The following is a 24,800-nucleotide window of genomic DNA, read 5'->3' on the forward strand; positions in this document are numbered from 1 at the left end:
TCCTCAGTTAAGTTCCTCCTAATCCTCCTATACGTGCAAACATATGATATTTGTCCTTCTCTGCCTGACTTATTTCGCTCAGCATAACACCCTCAAGGTCCATCCATGTTGCTACACATGGCCAGATTTCATTGTTTCTCATTGCCATGTAGTATTCCATTGTATAGATAAACCACATCTTCTTGATCCATTTGCCCGTTGATGGTGTTTGACATATGAGTGGACCATGAGTATCTACTTCATCAATGTATTTCAAATGGAAAGAAAATTATGGCAAATCTGGCCATTTTTGAAATAGGCTCCAGGTTCCGAGCTGTCAGCAAGGAGCCTGATGCAGGGCTCAAACTCGAGATGAGATCATGAACAGAGCCAAAGTTGGATGCTTAACTGACTGAGCCACCCAAGCATCATTTGTATTTCTGAAAGATTGAAATTTGAGTTGTCTATTCCCTGCTGATCATATTTTTCCTTAAATTTTATTGGTTAGCTCAAATAATATCATACACCCTGTGTGAAAGTCATTGTGCTAAGGATTATGGAAGAATCCATGAATAAAATGCATTAAAGCCCTAGTTTAAAAAAAAAAATTAAAAAAAAAAAACACTTTGGTAGAAGGGGAAAAGGAGGGAAGAAATTAGTTCTTATTATTATATATGCCAAATATTTAGGTAATTTTGCATTTTCATTCAGTTTTTAATTTAGTTCTTCAGGGTTACCAGTGCTATCCCCAGATAAGGCACTTGATACTCAAAGAGGTTAAGTTGCCCAAAGTCAGACAGTAAGGGTTAGTGTAAGGCCAGGTTTCATCCAAGTCTGACCCCAAAACTTTGTTCAGTGGCTGTTAAGAAGATGGCCACTGTTAAGGAGAATGGGTAAATTTTGGGCATAGGGAAATAGAAGGAAGATTATTTGAGGAGAAAGAAAATTATGAAGGCCAGAAAACTTAACCTTGTTACAACCAGGTAATCAGGTGAAACCTGACTAGATGACTCTCAAACTTTTGGGTCTTAGAACCTCCTTGGATTAAAAGTATTGAGGGCTTCAGTGGGGGAGAGGGAGAGAGGCAAACCTGAGAGACTCTTGAATGCTGAGAACAAACTGAGGACTGATGGGTGTGAGGGGGGCGGGGGGAGATGGGCATGGAGGAGGGCACTTGTGGGGATGAGCACTGGATGTTATATGGAAACCAACTTGACAATAAACTATTTGTAAAAAAAAAAAAGTATTGAGGGCTTCAAAGAGCTTTTTTGTTCGTATGGATTATATCTATTAATGTTTACCATATGAGAAACCAAAACGAATTTAAAAATAGTAACTTAGAAATAATAAAACCATTACATATTAACATAGGTAATATTTTTATTAAAAATAACTTTTCTGGGGGTGCCTGAGTGGCTCAGTCGGTTAAGCGTCTGACTTTGGCTCAAGTCATGATCTCATGGTTCATGGGCTCGAGCCCCGTGTTGCACTCTGTGCTGACAACTAGTTCAGAGCCTGGAGCCTGCTTCAGATTCTGTGTCTCCCTCTCTCTCTGACCCTCCCCTGCTCATGCTCTCTCTCTTTCTCAGAAATAAATAAAACATTAAAAAAAAAACTTTTCTGGGGGCACCTGGGTGGCTCAGTTGGTTAAGCATCTGACTCTTGACTTTTGCTCAGGTCATGATCTAATGGTTCATGAGTTTGAGCCCCACATTGGTTTATCCTGCTTAGGATTCTGTCTCTCTCTTTCTCTCTCTCTCTCTGCCTCCCTCCCCCTCTTGTGCTCTCTCTCTCTCTCCCTCAAAATAAGTAAGAATTTTTAAAAAAATTTTTAAAACAACCAAAAAATAGGAAACTGGCATTGTTTTATACGTATTCAGATCTCATTATAATCAGGCATATAGATGATAGTTGAATTCTCATAGCTGCTTAGGAATTCAATCTGTTATAATACCACATGCCATATAACTGGAAAACTACACTATGTACTCATGAGATATTGAGAGTGAAAAAAGGTATATAAAATCCTAGTTTTATTAAGAAATTAATGCTGACTTCATAGACCTCCTAAAAGTGTTTTAGAAAACCCACGGGACTTCTTTGGAGTATTAGGGGGCAAGCTTGTGAAAGGGAACCCGATTAAGTATGTAGGGTTGGGACTAGATTATGAAAAGCCTTCATTGGTTGAGTTTGGTTTTAATAAGCAATGGGGGAGCCACTGAAATTTTCAAAGGGAAGAATGAAATAGAGATCTGCTCTGTAGATTATTCTACACATAATGCATAGATTTGAGAAGCAATTATAGTTGTATTGTACTTGGTTGTTGAGGTAGCTGATAAGCAGTGTAACAGGTATTGAGAATATATTGTACTCTTCATCTGACTAGACAATAAGGACAAGAGAAAAGAGAAGAGTCAAAACAATGCTGAGATTTTTGAGCCTTGTGACTGGGAGAGTAATAGTCCATTAATAGATCTAGGAAACAAAGGAAAAGAAGCAAGCTTGAGAAGGAAAGTAGTGGGTTAAGTTTTAGAAAAATTTGCAAATTCTACAAAAAAGTTTTACATTATTATTTATGTTGAAATAAATTTAGTCTTAGAGAAAAGTTACCAAAAAATGATACAAAAAATTCACATGTATCCTTCACTTAATTTTCCCTAATTATTTCCAACTCAAATAACTGTAGTACAGCTATCAAGATGAAGAAAGTAACATAAAGAACAATGCTATAAACTAAACTACTGACCTAATTCAGATTTCACCAGTTTTTCTACTTTCCTCTTTGAGGATCCATTCTGGGACCCTCGTCTCCTTAGTATACATATTCTTTAACCTGAGACAGTTCCTCAGTCTTTCCTTGATCTTATAAAAATTATTTAGTGAAAAGAGAAGATGCTTTTTATAACTGTAGTGGAAAAAAAACCAGTGTTTTTTAATCTTTTTAAAAATGCCCAACAACCTGAGTAAAAAAAAAATCACTATTTTTTCTTTAAAAAGCTACAAAAGTGGGCGCCTGGGTGGCTCAGTTGGTTAAGCGTCCGACTTCAGTTCAGGTCATGATCTTGCAGTTCATGAGTTCGAGCCCTGCATTAAGCTCTGTGCTGACAGCTCAGAGCCTGGAGCCTGCTTTGGATTCTGTATCTCCCTCTCTCTGCCCCTCCCCTGCTTGCTCTCTGTCTCTGTCTCTCAAAATAAAGACACAAAAATTTTTTAAAAACTTAAATAAACTTTAAAAAAAGTTATTAAAGTACTATTAAACAGTTGAAACAATATGACATAAATGAAAAGTGACAACCCACTCCCAGTTAATAGTTTGATGTGTATTCTTTTATTTATTTTCTCTGCATATATATAGTATATGTTATGCAATCTAATGGGCATACCCTTCTGTAACTTGTATTTTTGACTCAAAAACTGTGTTATAGGTACACAACATCTCTTTATGTAAAACACACAGATCTAGCTCATTCTTTTTAATGGCTGCATGGTGTTTCATAATGTGGCTATATCATGACATAATTCTCTTATTGGTGGATCTTTAGGTTTTTTAAAATTATCCAAAATGCCTCACTGAGGGGCGCCTGGGGGCCTCAGTCGGTTAAGTGTCTGACTTCGGCTCAGGTCATGATCTCACGGTTCATGGGTTCGAGCCCCGCATTGGGCTTTGTGCTGACAGCTCAGAGCCTGGAGCCTGTTTCAGATTCTGTGTCTCCCTCTCTCTCTCTGACCCTCCCCTGCTCACGCTCTCTCTCTCTCAGAAATAAATAAAACATTTTAAAAAATTAAAAAAATGCCTCACTGAATATCCTGATATACGTGTCTTTGGGTAGTTGGACAGTTGTTACTATGGGGTGAAATTATTGAGTCAGTGCACTTTTCACTGTCACAGTTACTACCAAATTGCCCTCCAAAAGGTTGTGTCTTCACACTCTCTCCAATAGCAAATGACCTGTGTATTTTCTACCAAAGCTGTGGGTGGAAGTATTCTAATAGGTCAACAGTGGTTTGATTTGGGTAATGAATGATCTTATGGGTGTTTGACTATGCATTGCTCTCTTGTGTTTTTTCTTTGCAAAGCATTGTTTTACTTTATATTGCATTTGTAACACAAATACCACACACACATACTCTTAATTAAAAATAAATGGTTTTAGGGGCGCCTTGGTGGCTCAGTCTATTAAGCATTTGACTTTGGATCAGGTCATGATCTCATGGTTCATAAGTTTAAGCCCCACATCGGACTCTGTGCTGACAGCTCATAGCCTGAAACTTGCTTTGGGGTCTGTATCTTGCTCTTTCTCTGCCCCTCTTCTGCTCTCACTCTGTTTCTCTATCTCTCAAAATAAATAATAAAAACATTTTTAAAAATAAATGGTTTTAAATGCTTTTTATCTTTGAGACCTTTTACTTTTAGTCAATGTGAGGTAAAAATATGGTCATGAGGAGGCCTAGGTGAAGGGTTAAATGAAACAGTTATTGGGAGATACCTATAGTGTACATCCTAGATTTCGAGGTACTTGGTGGAATAGGAAGAAGTGTTCAAGAAGTCAGAGCCAAAGTCAGGTTGTAAACTGTATTTTAGAGGGGCTTCCATGAGCAGTGAGAAATGTGAAGTTAAGCTTTAGTGCTTATGTGAGGATCTTACGGACTTGAGCAATTCGTATAATTCAGTGATAATTCTTACTGAGACAGTGCAGAGAATATCAAAGGAAGAAATTAATCCTAAAATTTCCTTTTGAAATAACATAGGAATCACTAAATTATTTTTAATAGAAAATATATGTGGCTGTGATGATAGAAGTGGATAGTAAGAATGCCAATTAAATCAGAGAAACTATAAATCAGATAATAAGACAATTTTTGAAAAACTTGGAGTAAACTAAATCAGAAGTGAATTTTTTCTTTTATAGTTTATTGTCAAGTTGGTTTCCATATAACACCCAGTGCGCATCCCAACAAGTGCCCTCCTCAATACCCTACACCCCCCTCCCCTCTCCCCCAAACCCCATCAACCCTCAGTTTGTTCTCAGTATTCAAGAGTGTCTTGTGGTTTGCCTCCCTCCCTCTAATTAACTATTTTCCCCCTCCCTGTCCCCCATGGTCCTCTGTTACCTTTCTTCTGTTCCACATATGATATCAGTCCTTCTCTGCCTGACTTATTTCACTTAACATAACACCCTTGAGTTCCATCCATGTTGTTACAAATGGCCAGATTTCATTCTTTCTCCTTGCCATGTAGTATTTCATTGTACATATAGGCCACATCTTGATCCACTCATCAGTTAATGGACATTTAGGCTGTTTCCATGATTTGGCTATTGTTGAAAGTACTGCTATGAACATTGGGGTACATGTGCTCCTATGCATCAGCACTCCTGTATACCTATTCCTAGCAGTGCTATTACTGGATCATAGGGGAGGGAGTTCTATTATTAATTTTTTGAGGAAATTCCAGTGGCTGCACCAGTTTATATTCCCACCAACAGTGTAGGAAGGTGCCCATTTCTCCACATCCTTGCCAGCATCTATAGTCTCCTGATTTGTTCATTTTAGCCATTCTGACTGGCATGAGGTGGTCTCAGTGTGGTTTTGATTTATATTTCCCTGATGATGAGGGATGTTGAGCATCATTTCATGTGTCTGTTGGCCATCTGGATGTCCTCTTTGGAGAAGTGTCTGTTCATGTCTTCTGCCCATCTCTTCATTGGATTACTTCTTTTTAGGGTGTGGAGTTTGGTGAGTTCCTGATAGATTTTGGATACTAGCCCTTTATCTGATGTGTCATTTGCAACTATCTTTTCCCATTCTGACGGTTGCCTATTAGCTTCATTCATTGTTTCCTTTGCCTTGCAGAAGCTTTTTATCTTGATGAGGTCCCAATAGTTCATTTTTGCTCTTGATTCTCTTGCCTTTGGGGATGTGTCAAGTAAGAGATTGCTGCAGCTGAGGTCAAGGAGGTTGTTTTCTGCTTTCTCCTCTAGGGTTTTGATGGTTTCCTGTCTCACAATCAGGTCCTTCATCCATTTTGAGTTCATTTTTGTATATGATGTAAGAAAGTGGTCCAGTTTCATTCTTCTGCATGTTGCTGTCCAGTTCTCCCAGCACCATCTGTTTAAGAGGCTGTATTTTTTCCATGGGATACTCTTTCCTGCTTTGTTAAAGATTAATTGGCCATACATTTGTGGGTCCAAGTCTGAGTTCTCTGTTCTGTTCCATTGGTCTATGTGTCTGTTTTTGTGCCAGTACCATACTGTCTTGATGATTACAGCTTTGTAGTAAAGGGTAAAGTCTGAGATTGTGATGCCTCCTGTTTTGGTTTTCTTCTTCAATATTACTTTGATTATTCAAAGTCTTTTGTGTTTCCATACAAATTTTAGGATAGTTTATTCTAGCTTTGTGAAGAATGCCGGTGCAATTTTGATTGGGATTGCATTGAATGTGTAGATTTCTTTGGGTAGTAATGACATTTTAACTATATTTGTTCTTCTGATCCATGAACATGGAATGTTTTTCCATTTCTTTGTGTCTTCTTCAGTTTCCTTCATAAGTTTTCTATAGTTTTCATCATACAGATCTCTTATATCTTTGGTTAGGTGTATTCGTAGTTATTTTATGGACAGAAGAGAGAATTTAACAAGGATAATTGGTTCTTGGATTTTTTGTGTCCTACCTTAAAAGTACACTGGCTGCTGAATATACTAAGAACAAAAGTCTGGGGTTTTTGTTTCTTTGGTTGTAATTTTTTTTTTTTTTTTTTATATTTTCATCCCCTTAGCATGTCTCAGAATTCCTCATTTTTAGTTTTAGGATCTGTATTTTTGTGGGCAAGGCAGAGTATATTTTGAGACGTTTGTTTTCTGTTGGTCATTCTGTCTGCCCCCAGAGCAAGTAGTTTCATTTACATATTTACAAATATATCGGCACATATTTCTAGAGATGTGGTTTGAGAAAGGGATAGAACATTAGATATTTAGACCCCTAAAAAGTCTAGGATGTATTAGTCTCCTCACCTAAGAATTAGTGTCATTATTAGTAAGTAATGATCAGTCTCACTATTAAGAATGATATACTGTCAACTGTTTCTATCCTATAATAAGTGAGCTTTAAATAGACAACTTAAGAACCTGACCTTTACAGTTCAGTGGTGAGATTTTCTCTCTTGTCCTGAGCTCTAACTGCTCCTAACAGGAGGCAGAATCAGGACACAAAAATATGAAAACAAGATAACCTTTATTTTTCTCTAATATTTTCAAGGGATTTGAAGAACAGTGTAACATTTGAAGTTTGAATGTGATTCAAAGCTATTATAAATCTAATTTGGAGTTTTTGTTAGTATACAAAATAAATTTGTGTATTTATGTTTACTTGATATATTCACACATACAATAGCTCTGTAAAACACATACATGCAAATAAATATCCTCCATTTTTTTAACTATAGAAACTCATTTTCTAAACAACTAGTTTTATAGTTAAGGGCAAACAAGTCCCATTTATCCATTTACACTAATGTTATTTACAAAGCTCCACATGATTAATGTTTTCAGAAGTAATCTCCTAAAAGCCCAGGTTAGAATACTATTAAATAAAGCATAATCATCTAAAATGGGTGTGTGACTTAGGAACACCCCTCCCCTAATCATTTAAATTGGTTAAATAATTGCATTCTGCTACTAGAGAATTGGATGGTTGTTATTCATTCAATATTAACTTAACATTTACTTGAATGTTTACTACATGTCAGGGATTGCTATACATTTCACATATATCATTTTTCTTTTTTGTTATGGAAATTGTGGATAGAGGTACTAATGCCACTTTACATTAAAAAAAAAGTAAGGATTAGAGAGGAAAACAAATGTTTTGCCCAAGATCACATGGCAAGTGAGTAATGGCACCTGGACTTGAAGTTCAAAGCCTTGCTTTTTAACTATTATTGCTAAGTCAAAGACTGAAATCTTCCTCTTTATTGTTCAACTGTATCTGGACCAAAGAAGCTGCTGTGTTAAATTTTTATCAGGAAGAAGAATATAGCACCAGCTGTGAAGATAACATATGCAACAAAAACAAAAATCAAAGTACCAAGATATACTGGAGAAGTCTTGGAAGAAGGAAACCAGAGTTTGCATTTGGCTGTTTTAAGCTCATATATCACTTTCTTAGGAAAGCCTTTCGTTACCATATACTCTTCCTTATTTGTCTCTGTTAGAACACTGCACTCATTACTATAATTATCATATTGCGATGATTCCAAGATGCACATATTTTTCATTTTAACATGTCTAAAATCTGGATGCATCTTATAATTGATGGTATCTTAAAATTAATTGGTAGCATTTCTCCTTAATTATTGGTACAGAAAATAAGGATGTAATTTATGTTTGATGGCATCTTAGATTTGTTGAAATACGGTATTTAAATTCGTCCCCAAGAATAGGTTTATATCATTCCAACAGTTTTAAATACCAGGTAGATAGAGCAATTTTCCAGTTTTTAATCTAGTCCTCTCAGACCTGCATTCATGATGAACTAAATTTTCCTTTGATACCACAGAGATCCCTGATTCAGTATGTGTACTTTCCAAATGAACTTGTTTTCTAGTATTCCATCTCAGTAAGGAATCTACATTTGTGAAGCTAAAAAGCTAGAAGTTTGACTGCCAGGTTTTGAATCCTACTTCTATCCTATATGAGTTATCTAGAGACACAGTGAAGTGTTTGCCTTTATTCTTTATCTGTAAAATGGGGATCATAATAACACCTACCCCATGAGGGGGGTTAGGACAATAAAACATAGAGTACATGTTAGCTGCCACTAATATTCATGATATCTGTGACCTCTCTCTTTAACTCTATACATGTAGTTTCATCATCAAATACTATGAGAGGTAGGCCTTTCAAAATATCTCATTTCAGGGGCACCTGGGTGGCTCAGTCGGTTAAGCTTCCGACTCCGGCTCAGGCCATGATCTCACAGTTTGTGGGTTCAAGCCCCGTGTCAGGCTCTGTGCTGACAGCCAGCTCAGAGCCTGGAGCCTGTTTAGGATTCTGTGTCTCCCTCTCTCTCTGACCCTCCCCTGCTCATGCTGTCTGTCTCTCTTTCTCTCTCTCAGAAATAAAACATTAAAAAAATTTTTTTAAATATCTCATTTCTGTCCACTTTTATCTCATTGCTACTTCTCCAGCTCAAGCCCTCATTTTTTCACCTATATTAACTAATAGCTTCTCCTCTTTTGCATCTGTTCTGTACAAAGACTGGTCAGCCATTTTTCAAATTAGATCATGGAGCTTCTTAAACCCCCCCAGTCTGTCTATTGTTCTGTTATCTTCCTGGCCTCTGCCTACCTTTTCAGCCTCACCTTTTGCCGCTCTACCTCACAGTGTCCCTCATTTCTCCCAAAACGAACTCCCATTCATCCTTTACTTTTCAACTTAGATATCACTTCCTCAAAGACAAGTTCTTATCCTCCAAACTTAAAGTGGGTACCTCAGCCCTAACGTATAATCTTTTATGTTGAATATATACCTTTCAAATTTGGGGTGAAGGTAAGGAAGTTAAGTACTTTCCCCAAGGCTTGTGATGCTAGTTATGGCAGAACTAGAATGTCAACTCAGGACTGGCCAACTGTCATTTCCATGATCCTTCCTTTGCTTCCTTGAGCGCAGAAAAGAGTATGTGAATCAATGTGCTAGGCTTCCAAATACGGCGTGACTTCTTTCTTTCCATTTAATTTTCAGGTTCTTTCAATATCCATTTGGCTGTGAGCCATCACTCTCAGATTGTAAACCTGTTTAAGATATATTCTTATAGTATGGGGCTTTTTTAAAAAAAATTTTTTTTTTTTTTATTGCTTCTCGGCCTTTTGGCTAAGATCAAGTGTAAAAAAAAATTTTTTTTAAAGAGAGAGAGCATGTGCATGAGCGAGGGAGGTGCAGAGAGAGAATCCCAAGCAGGGATGTGGGGCTCAATCTCATGACCATGAGATCACAACCTGAGCTGGTATCAAGAGTTGTATGCTTAACGGACTGAGCCACCAGGCTCCCCCATAGCATTTGTATATATGTAGCACTTATATTAAGTTACTTTGCATACAGTAGATACTCAAATATTTTTGTCTTAGGAATATTGAGAAAAACTATTTTAATGAATTTAATTTTTTCAAAGTTTGGAGCTATCTCACGAAGGAATTTCATGCCTGCCATCCTCTTCTACTAATCAGTAACAGTACATTTACTGTTTATATTTTGAATAGAACTGCCTAAAATGATTTTGAAGTAAATAGTTTGTGTCTTCATGAATTACTATGATTGTTTTACTGGAAAAACAATTAACCTTAAGTATTTTTGCTTTGTTACAGGAATTAAGTGATCTACAACGTGACCCACCTGCTCATTGTTCAGCTGGACCTGTGGGAGATGACTGTAAGCATTGCTTTCTTGCTAGGATTTTGCTACCATTAATAATATAGGTTTGAACACTTGTTAATGACTCGAAAACTCCTTTGTTTGTTTCAGTGTTCCACTGGCAAGCAACTATTATGGGACCTGTAAGTATGATTCACAAATATGACATTAATTTTCTCAGCCATACTTCATTCTTGCCATTTCACCTTTGATCAGATGTTTATAGTTAAGGTTAAGTTTTCTTGTATTCAGAATCACTCAGGAAGAAAAATATGATTGAAAGATTTATGATAATTTTCTAAAGCAGTAGTGGCAAATGTTTGCTAGGATCACTGTGGTTTTTCCTTTGCCAAATCCTTGATTATTATACATAGTCATGGGTCATGTACAGTTTGCAATCAGGCTATGTGTTTGCTTTATCTGTTTTTAAACATGAAAGTCAGTTGTTCAAAACTAAGCATTATTATTCTCACCTCACAAATTTTAGTAGGTTAGAAATGAGTCTCACTAACTCAGTAATGGAATGCCTACAAGTAACAGGCACCAGTTTACAATAATGTTCTTTACTGTTTCTGTGTGTGAGAGAATGGATGAGCTATTGCAGTCTATCTGTCTTTGCCATCTCATGATTGGTTGTTTTTAGTTTTGTTGTATTGTACTGAACTCAGAATTACCTGTGATTTTAAGACTGGCTTTTTTTTTAACACTTAACTACCTTTGCTAAGATTATTTCTTTCTATATCCAAGAGGCAATTATGACTTGAAACGGGCTTTTCTTTTTTTTGCTCAAAAATTTGATTGCATAAGAATGGGCATTGACTACCTTCTGGGTGAGAGTATACTAGTAGCATGTTTCCATGGACATCATTTTCTCTTCCCTCTTCTGAAAGAACTTTATCTACTAAGCCATAGAGGTTTGAATCATATTGCCTTGTGTTTTACTTTTAAAAACAACAATAATTGCTGAATTTTCAGAGTTGGAGTCATAGGAAGATGTCTCAAATTACTAAATTGTTATATTAAGTTAGTTTATCAAAGGGTAAAATGCAACATATTTATTTAACAACATTTAGAATCAAGTTACTTGTTTTTCATTGCTTACTAAAAACCTTCAAAATACTATTATTTAAAGGCCCACCCTTACTACTTCAATTATAGCCCTTTACAGATAGTTCTTAGGTGAATCACATGTAGCAAATAGTTAGAATTATGTTATTCGTACCCCTTTTATTTTAGTATTGCAAACATGCCACTCTATAATATCATTTGAATATCTGAGCAGACCATATCTGTTGATTGTAATTACTTACATTTTCTACATTCCTTATAATTTTTGAAGAACTAGAATTAAACTATATATAGTAAGAATAATTATATGGTACAGTTCTCTAATGTATATGCAGAAACTTAAAAAGGAAGTAATGATAGCCTTGCTATTATTACTAAACTGGTAATATAACATGATAAATTTAATTAAATATAAAGGAATAAATAGAATTATAGGAGTTTTGCTACCTTTTTTCTTTATCACTTTTTTCTTACTTGTAACATTATATGTATTTTCTAATTGCCATAAAGAAACATGGCCAAATTTAAATTCCTTTTGTAAAGTTGATTCCTAATTTGATTCAATGAATATTGAGTTTATCTAGTTTTGCTTTGAGGGTTTTTTTTTTTTTTTTGCATTTTCCACATTATATTATAAACTGTTACTAAGTGAAGATTGGAGGTCTGTATTGTGTGTTACTTAGCCTTTCCCTTTTATAACTTGGTCTTTTTAGTTTATTTCTGTTCTTGCCTCTTCCTTAACGGACTAGCAGAACTTAAGTTTTATAAATAAGAAGGTATATATAGCCCCAACCCTTTTTCCCATACTGATTACTGTTGCAGAAAAATCTTCTTTTCTCCAAGCAATCTTATGTGTATACCAATCTTTAAAAATTTTTACACACACGCAGACCAAGCAGAGTAAGTCACACCATTGTGTGTGTCCTAGTTTTATGTTTAACTATGTCGTCGTCATGATTGTTGTCTCCTTCATACCTGCAAAGGGAAGCCTGTTTTCAAGGTAAATTATCTGAACTTATGACAAAATGATGGCTTTTTTTTCCCAAATATATTTGGGGGGAAATCATCTTAGGTTACTAAATAAATATAATAACCAAACACTGATGCAAATATTTGTAATTTCAGCCTGATAGCGCCTATCAAGGTGGAGTCTTCTTTCTCACTGTACATTTTCCAACAGACTATCCTTTTAAGCCACCAAAGGTATTTTTATTTTTATGATTGATGTGACTCCTTTATCAGAGATTTTACTCTCTGCCTCAAGATATGTTCATAATGTCAAAGACTTAGGGTAGATTAGCATGTTCAAAGTATTCTGTAAAATCACTGAATCTAAAATATGCTTTCGTACTCAAATATTGGACTATATTTGTAAAACAAAAGGTCATATCTGATATACTGTAAATTAGCTTCTTTACCTTTTTTCCCTCCTCCTCATTAGATATATTTAGTTTGGGAAATCTTTTATGGTCAAAAATCAGACTTTTTAAAAAAATGTTTTATTTCTGAGAGAGAGAGAGAGAGAGAGAGAGAGAGAGAGACAGTGTGAGCAGGGGAGGGTCAGAGAAAGAGGGAGATACAGAATCTGAAGCAGGCTCTAGGCTCTGAGCTGGCTGTCAGCACAGAGCACGTTGCGGGGCTCGAACCCACAAACCATGAGATCATGACCTGAGCCTAAGTCGGACGCTTAACTGACTGAGCCATCCAGGCGCCTCCAAAATCAGACTTTTCTATTCAGGGGATTATCTTTCCAAAGTTGACCTCATTTCTCAGTTCTTAAGTATTCAGCAAAAATTTATTGAGCACCTCCAATGTTCTGTTACATTGGGGAATACAAAAGTAAATATGCCACAGTCCCTTTATTAAGTATGGTAGTGAAAATAAAAACATGTTCTTATTAAATTAAATTTAGACTAGACCTGAATAGGAAATAAATGATGGTGACATCAAAGAGGGAGAGATTTGTTAATAAATTTTGTCACTTGGAATAATTATTTCAGATTTTTTAAGAATACCTGATTAACGTTATATATATGAAACAATATAGCAACACTTCTTGTGGAAGATTAGAATCGTTAGCAGAGTCCTTAGGATAAGTAACAGACTGAGGCCCCTCAACTTCCCTCTGGAACAATGTCAGCACCCTATTTTTAGATCCAAGTGTTACTTGCAAGTACCAGTGGTTTTGAAATTAAGAAAAGGATTACTCTGAAGGATGATGGAAGCCATGGTTAATTATTCAGGTACTACTCAGTTAGTCATACCACTTTAATAGGCTTATTTATTATATTCCAAAAATAGTTCTCAATTCTCCAGGGGGGAAAGGGGATACTGACTCCTTTTGCTTTCATACTCGTAGTAGCTGTGTATGCACAAAGTAGATACTCAATTTGTGTGGAATACATTTCTCCTCTAAGGTCATATAAAATTCTAGAGCAGATTACTTCTCTTTTGTTCGTAGTTCATGGATTGTCACATATTTGTTTTGTTTTTAGATTGCTTTCACAACAAAAATTTATCATCCAAACATAAACAGTAATGGAAGTATTTGTCTCGATATCCTGAGGTCACAGTGGTCACCAGCTCTGACTGTATCAAAAGGTAATTTCATTTATCAGATTTATAATAGCTGATAACAGATGGGAAAAATACAGCAGAAGTATTTAGGGTCTAAGTTTTAAAAAATTAAAATGTGTTTTCTCCCACTTTGATTTTGCTTTGCTTACCTAGCTCTTCTATTACTTTTTTGCTTTTAGCAGTTAGCTTGGGGGGAGGGGTTGATGGGCAAATCTAAATGATAAAATGAGAGAAATTTTAAATGTTAGAGCTAGAAATTTGGATAAGCCTGTTGACATTTTACCCCTTTAGTTTGGGCTTTAACCAAAGAGTCAGAGACAGAGTAAAAATAAGATTTTACTGCCAGTTGCACCATTTATTAGATGGGATTGTTGATGTAATGAGTAAAGCTTTACATCTTTTACTTCATCTAAAAAGAAATACCAGATTGGGCTGATAAATGATTTAAAATGAATGACACAAATGAATGCACTATATTTAGCATGTTAGTCTAAACTTTGAATAATCAATAACATTATTGTAATGACTGATAACATAATCCCTGTGGATTCTCAGCTTTCACAAATATATAGCTTTGTTCTTTGCTAAGTCACCAGATACGTACCTAGACTCTGAAGCCTTTTTGTTATTAGCCAATACTGTTTGCTGTGCCAGCCCTGTTAGTTCATGTCTTGTTTCTCTAGCAGACGATAACCTGACTGTTCAAAATACTGTTCTGAGTTAGAAGCATTTGCCCCTGAAGTAATTTGGTAGTTTTCCCTTTTTATAATTTTTTTTTTTTTAATTTAAGAAAACTACTTCTATTGAAGGATTCAGGGGAGGAATCTATGGTCATTTAAAAAATATTTTAAATAAATGGTATATGAATGTTTAACTTATTTTTTATAAAAGTGATAAGGTGTATAGGAAGCAGGGTCCACAGCCATAATTATATCAAATATTAGATAAGTATTATCCCTTCAGGTCAGCTAGTTATTATGAATGACAGTTTTTCTGACCTAAAATATTTGGGTAAAATATTCATGTCAATTCTAGTGTCTTTTTAAAAATCTCACATAGTATAACTGTTATGCAGTAGATGTAGGAAAGATTTTGTGTTGAAGGGTTATTCAAATTAATACACTCTTTACCTGGAATGGTATCACAAAATAAAATTCATTTGGCATAAGTGGTTAAGTACTTACACATATAAAAGAAGTGGCAGACTGCCATATGTTGAGCATTTATTTCCTAACACTTGCAGCTTTTTGTAAATATTAATTAGTATCATTGGTTTCTGGAAACTATCCTTTAAGAAGAATTTCAAGTAGCCTCAGTTTCCTCATCTGAAAAATGGAGATTATAATAGTATTACTACATGAGGTCACTAAGCATCTGGCACAGAGTAAGCCCTGAAATGAATGTCAACTATTACTACCTTTTCCCTTATCTTAAAACATTTGATTTATTGTACGTGATAGTAAAATCAGGGCACCTGGCTCTTGACAGCAGTAGCGGGGAATGAGGAATTGCCTCTTGGTTATTTTATAGGGTAGTTTATACTTCGCTCATTTGTGCATTTTTCACTTTTTAATATTTTAAATGTCTTATTTTGCTTTTTATCATGAGTTTAGTGTGGAAACTTTCTGGAGATGTGAGCCCAGATAATCTCCCCTATTCATTTAATATACAAGGCTTAAAATTTCACTGGGCAGATGAAAGGAAGATGAATAAAACATTAGTTTTCTCATTAGCCCTGAGCAGCCCCCTGTCTGTGTCACTTAAGAATTAACTCAGCTTTTTACGTTCACTTGTGGATTTCTAAGAGTAGGAAAAGGTAAAGGAACATAGTACAGGTGGGTAAAGATGAAGTATTATTTCAAAAACTCCTCGTACCCCCTCAGAAGTGGTGGCATGCAACTGAAGCAGACAAATGAGGAACCAGAGTCCTGTTCCTTACTTTTTCAGATACTTAGATTTATTTTAGTATTTGAAATTTAATATTTTGGTATGGCAGTAAACAACTACTTTTTCCATTTTCACTTATATTTTAATATAATATACAAGTGATATATTGATAACTGTTCACATTATACTTAAATGAGTGATACAAACAATGTGTATGGAATAAAAGATTCATTGAAAAAAATCTGACAGGGGCGCCTGGGTGGCTTAGTCGGTTAAACGTCCGACTTTCGCTTAGGTCATGATCTGGCGGTTAGTGGGTTCGAGCCCCGCGTCGGGCTCTGTGCTGACAGCTCAGAGCCTGGAGCCTGATTCGGATTCTGTGTCTCCCTCTCTCTCTGACCCTCCCCTGCTCAAGCTGTCTCTCTCTCTCCTAGAAATAAATTAAAAAATATTTAAAAAAAAAAGAAAGAAAGAAATCTGACAAATGTTTCTTCTTGGTAGGCAAACTGTAGCACCAAGCCAAAGTAAAAAAGTGCATAAACAAAAGTCAAAAATGGTTTGGTCTGTTAACTGTAATTTGATTGCTTTAATTTGAATTGATTAGAACATAGATCTTCTGCATTAAAATAAAATAAAAAATGGATAATTCTCTCATTAAAATCAGAAATATCTGTAAGAAATATCTAAAGTTAGGATACGTTCTAAAAATGTTTGATTAGGTACCATATTTAGGGTGTATATGTGTTATCTAAAAATATTTTTATAGAGAACTCTTGAGTTTAAATGTTAATAGTTACTGTAAAGATGCACATTTTTTAAATAAGCAGAAATTCAAATAGAATTTAAAACTTCAAAAGTTTTAGTAATTTCTTATATACATTGTATGGTAATTTTATAATTTTAAAAATTAAAAATACTTGCTTCTAACCAAAGTTAGTCTAAAATGTAATTTAATATTTTCATTTTATTTTGTTTTCTTTATAAGTTGTCTGTATTCAATAAAGTCATTTTCATACATGTGATTGTAAAAAATCGAAAGATCATTATCTAATGTGATATTCTCTTTTCAATCCAGTTTTATTGTCCATATGTTCTCTACTTTGTGATCCTAACCCTGATGACCCCTTAGTACCAGATATTGCACAAATCTATAAATCAGACAAAGAAAAGTAAGTATTTACTTATATTAGTTTCTGCTTAGAAGTATTTCTAGGTAGTCTGCCAAAACATAAGTATTATCAATATATTTAAGTCCATTTAATTGTGTTTATTATCTTTCCAGTGGAAGATACTGTTTTTTTAACTGTATTAAGTCTTTTTACAAAAAATATTGTTTCATCCTACATAGTGTTTAATCCTTTACTATTTAATAGTACATGTTTACATTTGCATAATATGTCATGTTTTCTGATAAGAAAGAACTATACATACTTCTAGGTAGTAAATTTAAAATAAAAGAACTTGATAATTGGAAAGCATTGAATACTATATTCCTTATCTTCTCCCAAGAAGAGAAGTTATCCCTAACCACCTCCAAACTGACCTAATTTTCAAGCTAACTCATTTTGCTGGTACCACTGATTCATTTACAGTTTACAGATTAATGCCCATTCAGGGTTGGCTTTTATAGATTTCTGTTAGAAATTGGTTTCTTCATTTTATTGTTTATAATTTAGGTATGTTTTTATATTGGTTGTAGAGAAAACCGTCAGTTAAAAAATCACTTGTTTTCTGTTTTATCTAATTTATGAGTCTAAGTCATATTGACTCAATAATTGGCATATGAGTGATTATTGCAATGAAGTGTAAGGTGGTAGATTATACATTTTATGTAAATAGGTCTTCTAAAGATTCAATTTGTATGTTTTTACTATATCTCTTTTGTATGCCCACAGATACAACAGACATGCAAGAGAATGGACTCAGAAATATGCAATGTAAAATCAAAAAAATTTTCATATATACCAGAGTACTGTAAAATCTAGGTTTTTTTCAACATTAGCAGTAAATTGAGCACTGTTTACTGTTTCATTGTACCATGAAATCCTTTCATTTATACCATTTTACATGTATTTCTGAAGCAAGACAAACTTCCAAAAATACCATTAAGACTGTGATGAGAGCATTTGTCATTTTGTATGCATTAAGAAAGACACTTATTATGGTTTTTAAGATACTTGGACATCTGCATCTTCAGCTTACAAGATCTGCAATGCATCTGAAAAGCAACCAAATTATTTTTTGCTGAAACTAGATGTTTTTACATGAGAAATACTGTATGTGTTGTCTAAGATGTTATCAGTTTTATAAATCTGTATTCAGATTTCATTCTTTGTTAGCTCACTTTATAATTTGTATTTTTTTACTGTATAGACTAAATATATTCTATTTACATGTATGTAAACTCATTACCTTTTTCCTGTGAACAGTATTGAAAAAACCCAACAGCTGGTAATTAAATGAATTAACTGTCTCCCTTGTCTTAGGGTATTCTGTAGATTGATTGCAGATTTCTTAAACCTGAAATGATCTTTACACTGTAATTCTCAGTATCCTGATTATGGAGAAACACTCATTTTGATTTTGTTATACTTGACTTAACTGTATTGCAATGTGAATTAATTGCACTGCTAAGTAGGAAGATGTGTAACTTTTATTTGTTGTTATTCACATTTGAATTTTTTTCTGTATAGGCAATATTATATTGACACCTTTTACAGATATTAATGTAGCTTTTTCCATATAAATAAAATGCTTTTTCTACTATTTGTCTTGATTACTTAAAGAAATAAATTATCTATAAGTAAGGATAAAAACTATAAAATTTTGCATGAAAATTAATTCCAAATTGTGGGAATGAGGTCTGTTGTATTTAGCATTAATTGCCATTAATTTTATAAATTTTATTGCTTTAGGTTTGTATCTGTTTACTGTATTAAAAGTCTAGAGGATGATATACATTGGTCCCTTGTTATAGAAGAGAATTTAGAATAAGCTGAGGTTTGTCTTGGATCACATTTTAAATGGATTATTTACTAAAGTACTGTGATGAGTTTAAGGCAGTGTCACTCACTAAAGAAAGTATAGACCTGAAAAATAGTTTAATTCATTAAAATGCCCCTTAGATGAAATTGATATTGTATTTCTTAACATTTTAGAAATTAGAATTTTAATCATTTAGTACCATCACAGTTTGAAAGACGACATCCAGTTTTTACTATAGACGTTATAAAGAAAATTCTAAAATGATGCTTTCCTCTGTTTTTATAAATTTCCAGTTAAAAGTGATGTAAATGAATAGGTTATCTTTGCAGATTTTTCAAGAAAGCTAGAAAGCTTAATGTTTTAACTTGGAAAAAATACATTTCTAGAATTATGTAGCATGCTTACCAAACTTGAGTGGGTGTCATTTTTAAGAAGAGTTGTAGCTCTTTGGATTATTGCAGTAGCTGTATAAGTGTGCAAGAATCTGTGATGGATGTAGTCATTAGCAAAGCGTTTAAATCACTTTAGTATTTTACCATGGATCATTATTATTAAAGCACAAAATAACCCATTGTTAGAAACTGTGTTTTTATAAATGAATGTAAAAATAATTAAATGAATTGTGAAGTGGATGTTTAAGAAAATAGAAGTTTAAAAAGTACTATTAAGTAATGTCTTGAAAACAGACATATCATGAAAAACACTGCTTTACTAGCTATATGATTATAAGCTACATTCACCCAGAATTTGAAAATTCAACATCATTATATTTAAGTATTTAGTATATTTTGATAGTAAAGGATTTTATTTCTTGAATATCTTTCACTTTTTAAAACTTTGATTTGTGTGGCATTTATTTTTGGAAGTGTTTTTTTTTCTTTATTAAAGTTTTTGAAAGTCGTCTAACTCTTGTTTGCCTTTGCTTACATCTGAATTATACAACCAGATTCTGGAAGAGTGTACACAAGTTTTCATAATTAAATAAAAGCCTTAAGAGTTCAACAGTGACATAATGATTAGCCAGGTCACCATTTTCGTTATGTTGTTTTTGCTTAATTCTGACAAAAAGTGCATCAATTACCTTGTACAACTGCAAGTTCAAAGCAGGGACCTTCCTCCATGGATTAACCATTATTTAGGGATCACTTTGGAGTAAGAAAAATGGGTAGTCTTTGGAGATTTAGGATTGTAACCTCTTGAACTCTTGGATGGTCCAAGACAGTTGGAAACAATATTCAAATTGGATTCTGGACACTTGTAACTGCCACATACAGTAAAACCAGTAATACAAGTTAGAAGGGTAACCTGACCTGCATTCTCTTGCTAACTCAAAAGCATGTGATTCCTGCACTATAGGCTTTACACCTACCTTTGTAAACCATATATAAGTATTCATTTTTGCTTTAAGTTACCCCCCTGCCCTCATCCTTAAACTATTTAAGGACAATTAAAAATTTACTTTGTAGATCAACTACTTATAAATTGCAAAGGATCATAAGGTATCAGGTGAGAAACAAACACAGAACATAAGAGGAACCCTAAGAGTTAATATTCAAAAGAGTAACTTAATAAACATGAAAAAAAAATCACATGTAGTTTTTCATTTCTTTTATTACTTTATCACAGCGATCTGTTTATTGCTGTGCAGTCACTGATGTTATGCAGGGTCTTGCTCTCACAGTTTTGTATTTTTAAGATGGAAAGATTGGGGATATTAATTTTCTCAGATTGAGATACTTGTTCATTAAATTATATCATATTTATTTGTTGGTAGTCTATTTGAACTGCAATCACAAAAGCTTCAGTGTATTTATTGTCGGATTTGGTCTGTTAAAATACAAGAGTACCGCTTATCTTTTTTGTTCAAATATTTTAAATGATTATTAGTATAATAAAATAATAACAAACCTGAACTTTAGAAGTTCAGTGTCATTACTCTGTCAACTGTAAACTGGGGCCTTCAAAAAATTTTTGCTTAAGGGGCGCCTGGGTGGCTTAGTCAGTTAAGCGTCCGACTTTCGCTTGGGTCATGATCTCACGGTTCGTGGGTTCGAGCCCCGCGTCGGGCTCTGTGCTGACTGCCAGCTCAGAGCCTGGAGCCTGTTTCAGTCTGTGACTCCCTCTCTCTCTGACCCTCCCCTGCTCACGCTCTCTCTCTCTCTCTCCTAGAAAAAAAAAAAATTAAAAAAATATTTTTTGCTGAAAACAGAGGCTTAACTGCAATTCATTAGCCCTTAAGTGTAATGCAGGTCATTTGTGGAAGTTCTCATTTAAATTTTTTTTATTATGTTTATTTATTTTGAGAGAGAGAGAGAGAGTGAGAGTGGGGGAAGGGCAGAGAAAGAGAAAGAGGGAGACACAGAATCTGAAGCAGGCTCCAGGCTCTGAACTGTCAGCACAGAGCCCAACAAGGGCTTGAACTCACAAGCCACGAGATCATGACCTGAGCCAAAGTAGGACACTTAACCGACTGAGCCGCCCAGGCGCCCCTAAAGTTCTCATATTTTTTTCAAAAATTCTTTAATGTTTTATTTATTTTTAGGAGAGAGAGAGACAGCATGAGCAGGGGAGGGTCAGAGAGAGAGGGAGTCACAGACTGAAACAGGCTCCAGGCTCTGAGCTGGCAGTCAGCACAGAGCCCGACGGGGGGCTCGAACCAACGAACCGCGAGATCATGACCTAAGCGAAAGTCGGACACTTAACCGACTAAGCCTCCCAGGCGCCCCCTTTTTTATTTTTAAGTTCTCATATTTTTAATAGCGCTTCTCTAGTAGTTCTAATAGTTGTATAGGTAAGAGAAGATTCATCTGATTTCACTTGTAAAAACTGCTATGTATAAAGAATGAGCCATTTCTTTTTTTCTTTTTTGTATTGAGTGATGTTGGCAAACTCTTCTTACACAATTGATGTGCTTTCACCAGGAGTGTTTTCAGTAGTAATGATAAAAATTTGTGGGACCCATTTCGTCAATACAATCCGGAATCGTCGACATGGCGGCGACCATAAGATGCCTCGGTAGAGTCTTGAAACATCATCAAAAGCATAGTGTTTCCAAGATGGCTTATCAGACACCTCTCTATCCTTGTTCTGTAAATGTTTGGGTGCCCAGCAGATATTATGCTGCTGCTACAAAGCCTGCAAAGAACACACAAAAAGGTGTAAAAGACAAAGCATCAGATGAGAAAACAGATGAGAGAAAAAATAAAGTCCTGTTCCTTTATGGAAGATGAACCAGAGGATGATGTCTACTTAAAGCGCTTATATCCAAGGCAGATACACGAGGTGGAAAAGGCTATTCAGTTACTTAAGAAATTTCAAATTCTAGACTTTACTAATCCAAAGCAAGGTGTTTATCTTGATTTGACACTGGATATGGCACTGGGGAAGAAGAAAAAAGTGGAGCCATTTGCCAGTGTTCTCAGTTTTCCGTGCCCGTTTGTTTCAGAAATCAATAAAGTTGCTGTATTTACAGGGAGTGCATCAGAGATCAAAATAACAGAAGAAAATGGAGCTGCGTTTGCTGGAGAAACTAATCTGATTCAGAAGATTTTGGATGATGAAATTCAATCAGACTTTTATGTAGCTGTTCCAGAAATAATGCCTGAGCTTAATTCATTAAAGAAGAAACTGAAAAAAAAGATTTCCAAAACTAACTAGAAAGTCCATTGGCCATGACATCCTCAAAATGCTTGAATTATTTAAAACTGGACATGAAATTAAGGTAGATGAAGAAAGGGAGAACTTTCTCAAGACCAAAATAGCAACACTGGATATGCCAAGTGACCAGATAGGGCAAATCTGCAAGCAGTTATCAATGAAGTTTGTAAGCACAGACCACTCAGTTTGGGACATTTTGTGGTACAAGCTTTCCTTCGTACTTCAACAAGTGAAGGTTTGTTACTAAAGATCGAGCCATTATTGCCTAAAGAATAGAAACCAAAGAAAGTAACAAAGAAGATGCCTAAAAATGTTACATTATGAAATTATTTTCAGTGGATTAACAAGCAATGGAGAAAATTATAAAACTGTATACTGTCTAAAAAAGTTTTTGTGGACAGCTGATGCTTTTGGTTGAAGAAATAATCATGGTGTAAAAGAATCTTCATGACATCCTAAGAGTATTGTATCACTTATTTGTATTATATTACATTCAAATTTCTGCTGCCATTATCCTGTTATATGTAAGAATATAGTTTTAAATTGTAAATGAACTAATAGGAGGAGGGAATATTCATCTAAAAGTATTAGCATTTGGAGACATTTCTTTACAATAAGATACATTTGTTTAAAAACTTATTTTAGCACTCTCTTAGGTTCTACTTGTAGAGGAAGGGATGTGTCTTTTCTACCTCAGGAGGAAGTTGCCTTTATTATTCTGTTATGCTTTCCCCGTATAATTTATTTATGTGATGATCTCTTTAGTGCAAAGGATCACAATAAGTTGTGTATGAAATACAGTATTAAAAACTTTTAGTATACATATTAGGAGAAACAGTTGTGACACCACTTGTGTTAGCACTTCTGACTCATTCATTTTAACAGTCCTGTGAGCACTCACACATTCAATGTGTCAATACAATTCACACGACTAAGCTTATGGTCATACTCCTCGCTAAAATTTATTATAATGACACAGCAAAGATACACAGCTGGATCAGAAAGAGGAAAATACTAGAGTCTAGAGAATCCAAGTGGAGGCTTCCTGTGCTATCCTTGAAGGGGCCACATAGAGTGCACTCCCTCCAACAATGAAATGTATTAATGTGGGCACACTGTTTCTGCCCAGGGAAACCTGTTTAAAGCTCAAAGTCTAGGGTTTCTATTGGGGGCTAAATCATATAGGCACCCTTTGTCCTCCAAATTCTAATCTCCCAAAAGAAAAGCAGGTGTTCACCATAAATCATATTGTTTTTTACATGGTCTTGTCAGGCTAGCACAGCCTGTACAACCTTTGCACATAAAGAAAATTTAAAAACCAAGTTCTAGATGCCAGCTGAGGGTTAGTCTTTTAAGAAAGCCCTTCTAAAGATCAGGCCTGCACCAGGCCTTAAAAATAAAGACTTTTATTTTGTTTTGAATGGTCATGGTACCCTTGTTGAAAATCAGCTGGACACAGGTTTATTTCTGGATTCTATATTCTACTGATCTACATTCTTTATGTTAGTACCATACTATATTGATTACTGTAGCTTTGTTGTAACCTGAAATCAGGAAGTATGGGTCTTCCAAATTTGTTTTTTTGTGATATTGTTTGACCCTTCATGTCATGTATACAAATACAACTGATTTCTGTACGTTGATTTTGTAGCCTACAACTTTAATTGTTGACTACTCTAACAGGTTTTTTGATGGAGTCTTTAGGAGATTTGAGATCATATAATCTGCAAAGATAATTTTACTTCTTCCTTCCCAATTTGTATGCCTTTTATTTATTTTTCTTGCCTAATTGCTCTGGCTAGAACTCCAGTACTGTATTGAATAGGAGTTGTGAGAGTGGGAACACTTGTCTTGTTCCTGTTATTAGGGGAAAAGCTTTCAGCTTTTCACTGTTAAGTATGATGTGAGCTGAAGGCTTGTCATATATGGAATTCATTATGTTGAGGCATAATCCTTCTATGCTCAATTTGTTGATAGCCTTTATTCTGAAAGGATGTTGTATTTTGCCAAATGCTTTTTCTGAACCAATTGAGATGACCATGATTTTCAACTTTTATCTATGAATATAGTGTATGACATTTATTCACTTGCATATGTTGAACTATCCAGTTTGCTAATATTTTGTTTAGAAGTTTTTATCTATGTTCATCAGGGATACTGGCCTATAGTTTTCTTTTCTTGTAGTTTCCTTCTTTGACATTGGTATCAGGGTGATGCAAGCCTCATAAAATGAGTCTTGGATGT

The 24,800-nt window shown here is 34.8% G+C and overlaps 1 protein-coding gene and 1 pseudogene across 2 annotated transcripts in view; both read left to right on the top strand.

The window, feature by feature from the left end:
- UBE2D1 (ubiquitin conjugating enzyme E2 D1) overlaps positions 1 to 18,680 on the top strand; it is a 35,521-nt gene extending 16,841 nt beyond the window's left edge. The window contains exons 2-7 of one of the 2 annotated variants that reach the window (XM_039225304.1): positions 10,337 to 10,400; positions 10,494 to 10,525; positions 12,576 to 12,653; positions 13,946 to 14,051; positions 16,990 to 17,083; positions 17,810 to 18,680. In XM_039225304.1, coding sequence (XP_039081235.1) covers positions 10,337 to 10,400; positions 10,494 to 10,525; positions 12,576 to 12,653; positions 13,946 to 14,051; positions 16,990 to 17,083; positions 17,810 to 17,855 — 420 coding nt within the window. In that variant the 3' untranslated portion in view covers positions 17,856 to 18,680. The remainder of the gene's footprint in view (positions 1 to 10,336; positions 10,401 to 10,493; positions 10,526 to 12,575; positions 12,654 to 13,945; positions 14,052 to 16,989; positions 17,084 to 17,809) is intronic. The other variant, XM_039225305.1, reaches the window with a different exon arrangement.
- A 3,160-nt stretch (positions 18,681 to 21,840) lies between these two features.
- On the top strand, positions 21,841 to 22,864 carry LOC120227149 (annotated as a pseudogene).
- Positions 22,865 to 24,800: the final 1,936 nt, after the last annotated feature.

The sequence above is a fragment of the Hyaena hyaena genome, unplaced genomic scaffold, assembly GCF_003009895.1.
Source record: "Hyaena hyaena isolate Hyena2069 unplaced genomic scaffold, ASM300989v1 scaffold_2019, whole genome shotgun sequence".
NCBI classification, from domain to species: domain Eukaryota; kingdom Metazoa; phylum Chordata; class Mammalia; order Carnivora; family Hyaenidae; genus Hyaena; species Hyaena hyaena.